The sequence below is a fragment of the Symphodus melops genome (assembly GCF_947650265.1).
Source record: "Symphodus melops genome assembly, chromosome: 3".
NCBI lineage: Eukaryota > Metazoa > Chordata > Actinopteri > Labriformes > Labridae > Symphodus > Symphodus melops.
In genome coordinates this window covers 5466829-5477494 of record NC_136693.1, presented here as the reverse complement: position 1 = coordinate 5477494, position 10666 = coordinate 5466829, and the positions used below count along the sequence as shown (strand labels likewise).

Below are 10666 nucleotides of genomic sequence, written 5' to 3'. Positions count from 1 at the left end.
CTTAATGAACAAAAAGAAACATGAGAACAACCAAAGGGGTCTAATCTGGAATCAAAGTCTTTAAAGTTTGAGATCAGTTCTAATCTTAAGAATTGTTAGGAAACAGAAAATATAAACAGGGTCAATGACAAAAATGTTTTTGTTTTTTTTAAAAAACAGCTACGAGCATGTTTACATAAATTAAATAAAGGAATAAAAAAATACAACAAAATTAAATAATACTTTAAACCCTATACACTTTCACTTATGGAAAGACAGGTGAGAAATGATTAACAAGACAGTTAGGCCTTTAAGTTAAATCTTTTTAATTATATATTTAAATACTTTAAGTCTTAAACAGTTAATTACCCTTCATCATCATCAGTGTGACACGGAAGCGCATGTGGTGGAGCGGGCGGTGCCGTCTTTCTGTTTCCGGTGTGTGGACCGTTTCACAAGCAGCAGCAGCAGCGAAGAAGAAGAAGAAGAAGAAGAAGAAGAAGAAGACTCCGCTGTTAGCCTGAAAACATCAGTAACAACAAGAAACAAACGAAAACCAACCAGACCACAATCTCCAGGGATTCGTGTTAATTTAAATCGCCGTGAAACACACAGGCGTCGCCCCCACATCGTCCGGATTTATTCCCAGTGAAGGTGAGCCTGTGTGTGATTGTTTGTGACTCGCTAGCAGAGCGACATTAGACAGTAAAGTCTTTTTAGGTTGTTGCGCTAATATTGTGGTTGCTAACGGAGCTAATTTCCTTGTTGCGCTCGTTCCAGCTGTCACCTAGCCATCAGTAGGTGTTAGCTAGCCGAGTCCTTCATACCGAGGAATAAGTCAGGTCGGGTTTTTTTCAGTTTTTATTCAATGTTAGCAGTGAGAATAAAATAAACACGTGTTCTGATTTTGCGTAGAAGTCATAACAAGCGATGTAGCCAAATACTAGTTTTGCTAACGTTAGCTCGGTGTATGATCAGGTCTAATGTTGGGGAGCTAACCTGGCTAATGCTTACTAATCGATGTGTCCATCACTAATACGCCAGACTGGCTTTGTCCATGAGACTGCCAACTCGCCTCCTTGTTATGATTCAACCTGAGGGCCTTGTATACGAATGATCCATTCGTCTGTACGGGATCTCCAGCTTCCCTCCCCCCCCCCAACACTTCCTCACATGCATGTTATAATACAGAGAGTTGGGATGCAAAGACAGACACAGGATATCCATATATAAAAAAATGTGCGAAAATAAGGGCCCTCCTCCTCCTCAGCCTAGTCAGTTGTTGTGAAGCTGCAATCTAACTCTTGCAAGTTGAGTCAGGTGCATTTCACAGGATTAATGTCAAGCTACGTTGCTTCCTAATGTAGACAAATATGTGGCACATGTAAATGTAGATGGGGTGCTCAGCTGCACAGACTGGATCAATAGAGAATGTATGGTTAGTTTTCAGTTACCCTCTATCTAGTAAAATGATTGATTAACCCACATCCACTAAAATGCTCAGTGGCATACTTTAAGAGAGGAGCAGATCAAACCAGTTTGGAAGTTGACTTTTTATTGAAAAGTGATCCCGCTGTAGTCCTGCTGCACTATATGTGATGTGTGATAACAACATTGTTCTATTTTGTGATCAAGATGTGAAGTGTGTTAGATGAGTGAATGTTACACAGCTTCACACCAGCTAGAACTTAATGAACAAGAACATATAAATGTTTTAAATAGGGATGTAAGGATTCGCTCAACTAACCATACAATTCGCGATACGATTTATTTTCACAGAATCGGGAGGTGATTGGAGCTTTTTTTTTTTTTTTTTTGACTTGCAATTTTTATTTTCTGATATTAGAATCAACATACACAATATGTTAACAAATGTACAAACCATCAACACCCTAAATCCCACCCCTACTCCTGACGGGTCAATCACTCTCAGAGGTGGCTTGCATCTCAACCCACATCTTTGCGCGTCTGCCTGATCTTTACTGTGACATCTGGATATAATCGAGGTCCATATCCCACTTTAGACAATATTTTTCAGTTCTGTCCAGCATCCTATATGACATTCTTTCATAAGCAGCAGTTCTGCCCACTTCAGTCATCCAGTCCTGAAAAGAAGGTTCTCCAGGTTTCTTCCAATTCCTGAGGATGATCTGTCGGCCAGTCATGATAACAGTCTGTGTCCAATATTTCAGTGATTGTGGAAGACAAGACAGCACTGTACAGTCCCCTAAAATATAAAGTTTTGGACAGAGCACATATTGCCTTTTGATAACATTGACAATGTAACTATGAATCTTCCTCCAATACTGACTGATCATGGGGCATGACCATAACACATGTACCAGTGTACCTTCCTCCCTACCACATTTGTGATTGGAGCTTTTTATTGTGCTGTTGATTAAATGCTGCATCATGTTGGTTGTGCCATTTGTGACGTTCTGTCTTGTAATATTTGCACATAGTTTTTGTCTTTAATTTTCTCTCTTGGGGAAGGTAAAATGCTTCCACTGTGTTGATAACGCCTGCTTATAACAACCAACCTCCTCTGCTCTACAGCTGCTGACGCTTCACGATACGACTGCCATTCATTTTTCAGAGAACGGATTTGAACCTTGACATCTTTGAATTTTTAACTGCGTCACGATTAATCTTTACATCCTTAATTTTGAACCGAGTATGCCTTTAAAGAAACGTCTTTTAAATCTTTCACGCAAGTGGCCATGATGGGATTATTTAGTGTTTACCTTTCCTCCTTTATGACTGAATGCACTTATATACAAAACAAGTCGTATGTGGATGTCATGTTTTCTTTATCTGACAACTTGTGGAAAAATTAAAGATGAGTAAGTTGTAGTGAGTGGCTTGTCTTCACCAAATGCTTACTTAATTTACACATAATTTCCACCTCCTTAGTATGCCTATTTAAGATGAATATGAAGATTAACGTAGGCTAATTTTGCTATAATCTTCAGATTTGGTTGAAAGCAGGAAGTGGACACGTGCGATCCTTGTCATAGATGTGGGTGCATGCGGCAGCCATGTATTGCATGTGTTTTATTTATGATTTGGTGGAGGAGGAAGATTAGGGCTAATCAAAATTCCCTCCAGTCATATTTCATAAGAGCTGGCTTTAAGGAGCGAGGCAGCTGTTAGTTGGCACTGCCACAGTAGGTGTCTGCACTGTTGGCAGGCCCCCTCTCAGGCTGATCTTTCTGCTGAAGGTTAATCACTCCACTCAGAGCCTTTATGTTTCTGTAAAAATGAAAAGATGTCAACAGATTAGTCTGTTTAAATAGATGCTAATCAGCCAGAAGACTCTTTTTTCTTTTCTTTTCTTTTTTTTTTTTTTAATTCCCACAAAATGTTTGGATGGAAAAATTTGGAGCATTTAATCAACGCCTTAGTCCTTTTTTAAGTGCCACATTCATGTTTAACTGAAAGGAAAAATATGAGCCAATACATCTGGATTTCAAAAACGGCAATTAACCAATAACATCAACTCTCCTGAGTTCGTGAAATATATATTTTTATCTCTAGAATCAACAAATCCTTTGACCACTTTTAGTGTGACCTGCTGCTGTGGTAGTTTGCTTGTGATCAGTTGTGTCTGTGTGTTTGATGCTCACTCTACAGTACACTGGGACAGTGTTACTGAAACAGTGACGCGTGTTCAAAATATGCAATGGTAACATTGCAACAAGACTTTGATCATGTTCACTTGTGCTGTATAAAGTGCTTTGACACTGAATGTTGAGAAGATGAAATGGGTGAAGCTGTCTGAAGTATTAGTTGGTATCAGGGCTGCAACATTATTTGGTTTTCTCGTTTGTTCAGATTTTGGCGTTTGTGATCGTGAAAAAAAAAAAGTAATCAATTGAAAGCTTCTTGTGCCCGTTGTGTTTGGCACTGGTGCTCGCTTTTGACCGCTCTTCTTTACCAGTCATGCACTTGAGTTTGTTCATTCACATGGACGTCTGTGTGGACGGGCTGCACATGGACGTCCAGCAGGACGGCTCAGTGATGCAATAGTTTCTCGTATCCAGATGATCCGCGTGTCCCCTTGTGTGAGGTGCTTAGGAATGTCTGCTTGTAAATCTGTTGCCGATAAGAAAGGGTTAACGTTTTATAACCTCGGATAACAAAGCTTTCCATTGTTTCTTTTGCTGGTATTCTGTGTTGGTCCCACTTACTCGCTGTGAACCTCTCTCATCCACGAAAGTGAAATTTAGTTTACAATCAACTGTCTGCCTGAGTCCATGGAGCCAACAGGAAGGGAGTACTCCTATCAGATCCCTGACTGCTCTGTTAGGGGAGAAATACAATAAATAAGACAATTATAAGGTTGTGAGGTCGTGTTGAATGTGATTTTTCTCATGTGGCCAAAATCCAACAAACACTTTGAAACATTGAGCACACACACGACGGAAACTCGTTTAATCTCCATCATCGTGTTCTCGCGATCGCCTCACGACTAAATCAGAACTGAATCTGTAACTTCATTAATTGTCCCGCCTGAGTTGATTCTGACTTACTCCATGTAGAGCAGCAGCTCTGCGCTCTGCTTCCTGAACACATTTGAAGGAAGCCTGGAAGGATCACTGAGCCACGTGTCCTAGGATTGAAGCTTTTATATGTCCTCGGTTCTGAGAATAGAAGAAGATAACTTTTTGCCAAAGGGTGTGTATCCTCGCACACATCCTCATTTATCAGGAGACATGGCACCTCCACAGGGATACAGGCCGGGGAATTCCCCACATTTCATCAACACTCACAAAGCCTTTTGTCCACAGACCACAAGACGTTTTCCAGTCCACACAAACAGTCCGGTGGGCTTTCATTTGCTCTTCACTTTATTAATGAGCTGCTCGACTGATGTGGATTCACTCGGGCTTCAGTGTCTGGGTTCTGCGTTTTTGTTCCTGTCCTCCATAGATGGATCAACACCTCTCACACAGTTTCAGCTGAACTCTGACAGAAGCAGTCGTCCGTGTCGTGTGGGCTCTTTTCTTTTTTTTTTTTTTATTGGTTTGCATCACATCCACAGCGGACACTTCTTTCCTTATCCACTTCCTGTGAGATATCTAGAATAGCGTTTGACGCGTCTCTTCTTGGGAGGTGAAGATGCTGTGAAAAAACGTAGTCTGAATGACATTTGAACGTTCTGTTGCCTTTTTCAAACCAACAGAATGATTACAGCTTACTGTGTGTTACGTCTAATTAAAGGTTGCAGATGGTTTTGCTGCCCTTCATAAAATGTAGCTGTCCTATAAAGTGTAAATACGGTAGTTCCTTGCACCACTTTTCTCTTTCCATCCCGATGCTCCGCTCAGACATGTCTGAACACGTCTCAGATACAAAGAGGCTGCGGTGAGCTCCCAAGCATAAACCAGTGACCAGTGAGTAAAACAGGCAAAGAAAGGGCACATTTGGTTTAATAGAGCTATTTACAGTTCACACTGTGTACAGTCATTCATACAAAGCAGCAGATATGACAAAAGTGAAAACCTCTTTGGATTTCATGTATCTTCAAAGCACCGCTCGAGTTCTGGCCTTTATTTTTACTTTAAGTGCAAAGATATTTTTATTTCTTAGTTTATTTAAATTATTAAGCAGAGAATAAAAAAAAAAACGTTGGTTTTTTTTTTTGCATAGGCTGTAAATATTCATGAGCAACACATGAGTGACGTCACCCTTCGGTTAGTGCAGGGGTCTCTGGGGGCTCAGTGGTCCTGTCTCAGACTAAATCAGATAATGTCCCTGTACGGGACTCTACAGTGATCAGGGAAACAATACCATCTCTGTGTGATTTCAAAAATAAACTCTCAGTATATGAAGTCTGCAAAGATCATTATTATTAATGAAAGCCTTCTTTCACATGTGTGGAGCCGCTCTTCAGCTGGGGCGTATGATGCTTGTGATGCACGTCATGGTGACGTGCTGAGTGTAACGGAGGACAGGCGCAGGTGTTTGTCAGTGGGAGTGTCGTCGTGTTTCTGAGGTGCAGTTGAACACACTTTTGGCAATAAATGGATTCCTTCTGGTGCCTTTCTACTGGAGACAGTAGTCTAATGAAGCTGCCACTGTAACTCGACGTAACTGCAGTCGTTTTAGTGATCAGTGTTTCACTATCGGCGTCCAATTGAATCCAAAATAGTGTAAATAAGGAAGCAAGGTTCCGAGCGTTCCTGGTGACTTTGGGCAGTGTAGGAACACAGCTGGTGTGAATGGATGGAATCACATTAAATATGTGATGCTGCCATCACCAAGGAGTCTGAAGATGGTTACCGTGTCATCACCTGGATGAAGTCGTCTCCACGCCTCGTGACACTGGCCTACAAGTGATTGTTTGTACAAAGGAAAGCGCTACAGCTCGCTCTCGGTCGATGCCTCAAACATGTTTGACAGCCATGTTTTTTGTTTTTTTTCCTGTCCCGGCTTTATGTAATACAGTGCACACTGCCCTTGAGAGAAAACGAGCTGTCTTTGATGCTGAGATCTGTGCAGACCACACCGAGCATGAGTCATCTGGAAGCCCACACACACACACACACACACACTTCTGAGCAGCAGCCTTTCCATGCTGAGGAATAACAGCATTGCCATGAGCAGAAAAAAGCAGCTGCTGTTGCTCTCATCGGTTGAAAAAAGTAGTTTGTTAAAGCCAAGCAGTGTTTTTGGTGAGTCGATATAAACCTATGGACAGAAATGACAGGCAGCTTCAGTGTAACGTATGATCGAGGAGCAGTTAGAGAAAAGGAAGTCCCCAACCAGGCCTGCAGATGAAAACATCTCCTGCCTTACTGACTGCTGAATCAAACACCGAGCTGCCTTTTAACAGCCAGAGGAGGTTGGACCTACATTTATGTTGCCGAGCGTTTTGACGTCCATCAAGTTAAGCTGTGGTGTCCTTGTGAGCAGACACGGCTTTATATAATTGTTTACATAATATTCCACCCTGACAGTGTCTGCCGGGCGAGAGCCGTGGGTGCCGGAGAGTCTTAGACGCCCTCACCATCACAGCAAACTGTGACCTGAGATTTATGTTGATGCTCAAAGTGGTTGCTGTGTTTTCACTGACGAGATGATTATCTGTGGAGCTCCGCAGTGCTGTTACAGTAAGCCAGTCCTGTCCTTGTGTAGCTTTGTTTACTTGTAAACAGGGATTTAGAGCATTCATGACAAGAAGAAGAAGAAGACGACTGGCTATCTTACGGACGGTGTAGGAAAAATGTGATGTCTGGGTGGTGGGAGTACATGTGAGCCTGATTATTCATTTCATCAGTTGAAACCTTTTGTGGAGGACTGCTCCGGATATTCTCCTGACCTGGCTGTTCACATGTGGACCTCACAGCAAGAGAATATCCCCGTCAGACAGGAAGGGGGGGGGGGGGGCGTCTTCTGAGGAAAGACGTGACCTAAAAGAAAACCTGATATGGATGAAGGAATAGAGTCCACTATAGGAAGTGATGATGAGAACAATCGCCTTTAAATCAACACGTTGTTCAATAAAATCTCAATAACAACAAAAGATTGGTAAAAAAAAACGTACAGGCAAACAGAAAATGATATTCAGCTGTTTTGTGATGCTGGAGATCGTAGTGGTTTTGCACATAGAGCCTCTGCACCGTCAGTCACATAAAGGTCACCGACCCCTTCACCTGGCTGCAGGTGAATTCTCCACAGAATATCGTTCTGCAGCTAAAAGCATTATTTTAAAGTGATTGTCTTTTGTTTCACAGGTCTTCCACCTTCCCCCTGTGGCAGATGTTGAGACCAGCGAGCAGCCTGTTGACGAGCTGTTAGAGGTCACAGGCAGAGGACGAGGGGGGGGAGTATCGGTCAGCTGTACCAGCTTGTGTCTCATGAGAGTGACTGTGCCATCCAGGCACTCCCAGTGACCAGCGCTGTGGCTGTGGTGGGCCCGGCCCACGAGGCCTTCCTGTACATCACTCCGGGCACCCGCTGACCTGTGCTGCTCTCACTATGGATCAACAGAGAGACAAATATGGCGAGCGGCCCGCCAGGGCCACTAAAGTGTCCCAGGGAAGCCGCAGCGGACACTCGTCCCGGCCATCCGGCTCCTCCAGCTCCTCCGGGGTTCTCATGGTGGGGCCAAATTTCCGTGTGGGCAAGAAGATCGGCTGTGGAAACTTTGGTGAACTGAAGCTCGGTAGGTTGATTCTGTTTGTTTAGAAAGGAATGATTGACGAGGTGAACGCAGGAGCTCTTACTGCAGATTACTACGGCTGTGTGCAACTACACCCATGAGCCACTTGACGTGATAGGACTGCAGTCTGATCCAGCAGCACTGTATTGTATTCAGTCTTCTTGAAGGTTCACATATTTCATGAGGAGTTGATCCAGCGTTCCGGTCATTTGATGAAAGGAGATGGTGGTGCCTTAGATTTAACACTGTTAAATACCTCCAGATGTTTCTCGTCTGCTATCCCTCTGATTTCTATGATCAGAGACCAAATATAGAAATGATGCGAACTTTAAATCACAGCCTCCAAAAAGTCAGTTTAAAATACTGAAAAGTTTGTCAGACCTTTTTAATAAGAATGTGTCTCGTCTTTGCTCTTGGCTTCATGTGTGCCTCTCCTCTCTCCTGTCTTCTTTCAGGTAAAAACCTCTACACCAACGAGTATGTAGCTATTAAACTGGTAAGTGCTCCCTTTCTTTCTTTCTTTGCTTGATTTTTCTCTTTTGCCCTTTTAAAATAATTTCCTCAGTGATTGATACGACTGGTTTCAATGCACGACGAGGTAACTTTAATAAAGATTAATGTTTCTACACACAATAAACACAAACGTTTATTTTTCGCTGCTAAGAACAAAGTTATCCCGTTCAAAAGGAATATTTGTCACATTAGTCATCATTTATCTCAGCAGTGTGCAGATGATTTCCAACTGTCTGTCTATCAGCATGTGTGTGTGTTTGTGGGAGGTACCGTGTGTGTGTGTGTGTGTGTGTGTGTGTAGATGCTGGGATCCAGTGGGTGTGTCTTTCCAGTGGCTGCTGACTCAGGACTTTATTATTGTACACTAGAGAGTAGTAAATACAGTGACCACACTAAAGGCCTTGTAGTTCATGAAGGCTCATACCAAGTATGGACTTCTGATGCTAACATATCACATCTCTCTCCTGACGACCCTCATTAATACACCCTATATTTATAGTTAGTTAACTGGCTGAAATCGTTCGATCATGTTTACTATTTGTCAGTACTGATAATAAACAGGTAGAACTACTGGTTAGTGATCAGTGAACTAGTTAATGACAGACTTTATCAAGTATTTGTGAAAGATTATCTAAAGATTTAAACCTTTAAGAAACAGTCAAACAATACAGATTTCATTTGAACCCAAGCTTGATATTTTAATCTTTTTAATGGGATTTAAAATGTTCCCACAGAGATGTGAAGTTTTGTAAGTTTGAGTGTGAGGTAACTGTGATGTGAGAGGTTCTATTTAGAGATGAGTCAGCGTTGGAGAAGAAACCTTCCAAACTAGACTGATTCTAGTTGTAAACTTCTCTCTTGGGGAGGACATAGACTAGGGGCACATTTTTTTTATAACTCAAGAATCTGCAAAAAGAATGCACTGAGTGAGGTTTGTGTCAGAAGACATACTGGTGTTTTATGTTGAAAAGCGGCAGGCCAGTTATTCTGGTAGACCTTCTAGTGTTACATGATGGGAGGGTTTTTCCTGGTTCTTCCCAAATCCTGTAATTACATCTCATCAGATGGCATGCAAGTATCTGCCCGTAAATGCACCATGAGTCATCTAAAAATCTTCACAGGCCACGTGGTGGGGAAGAAGAAAAAAAAACGTTCACAACTTAAAGACAATCCATTCATTGTTTTTTTTAACCGATTTTTAGATTTTTTTATTTTTATTTTTTATGTTTTTGTCGTTAACGGAGTGTTGATTCGATGTGATCCATCTGTGCAGGAACCAGTGAAGTCGAGGGCACCACAGCTGCATTTAGAGTACCGGTTCTACAAAACACTGGGAACTACAGGTAAGATCACACTTGGTTCTTTTCTTTTTTTTATATGAATGCTTGACAATGTTTTGGCACTAAGATCAGCCCAGGAGATTTCATCATTTCCACAACAAGTGATTACTTCACTCACGTTAAAGGAAGCCGGGTCAGCAGCTGAAGCTTTAATCTCCAGGACTTTGTTGTCATGAGTGTTTGAGCGCCTACGTGCATTAAGAGCTTGTTTAAACCATGACCTTGCCTGACAGCAGACCTACCAGAGGGGGCAATTCAATATGAAAGGCGTTGACATGAAGCTTCTTCCACACAACCACGGAACAGATGCAACTACTGACCTTTTTTAGCTGCTCCACTGTGAAGACTTCCTTGTCGTTATCTAGGCCGAACATGCAGGAAGTGTTGCAGGCTGTGTTTGAGGATGTAGCATATGTTCTGTGTTCTGCGTCTGCTGTGTCCTGCTCTCTGTGGATTAACAAACATGTGCCCAAGCTCCAGCTCTGATTGGACGAACAAACTTACCGAGCATACTTTCAGTGTATGTCTGCAAAGTGGCTCTTAAAATAGAGGCAATTAATAGCTGTGACGCACCTTCCTTTTATCCAAAGTCTAAAGGTCCTTTGGCTGCACAGAGCTGTGAACACAAATAAATTATCACCTTATTAAGTCGACATGTTGAACTTCT

The 10666-nt window shown here is 42.2% G+C and overlaps 1 protein-coding gene across 2 annotated transcripts in view; it reads left to right on the top strand.

Annotated features, from left to right (window-relative positions):
• Nucleotides 1-390: 390 nt before the first annotated feature.
• Nucleotides 391-10666, top strand: part of csnk1g1 (casein kinase 1, gamma 1) — a 29520-nt gene continuing 19244 nt past the window's right edge. Inside the window, exons 1-4 of one of the 2 annotated variants that reach the window (XM_079340264.1) lie at nucleotides 391-633; nucleotides 7719-8149; nucleotides 8602-8642; nucleotides 9933-10002. In XM_079340264.1, coding sequence (XP_079196390.1) covers nucleotides 7963-8149; nucleotides 8602-8642; nucleotides 9933-10002 — 298 coding nt within the window. In that variant the 5' untranslated portion in view covers nucleotides 391-633; nucleotides 7719-7962. The remainder of the gene's footprint in view (nucleotides 634-7718; nucleotides 8150-8601; nucleotides 8643-9932; nucleotides 10003-10666) is intronic. The other variant, XM_079340265.1, reaches the window with a different exon arrangement.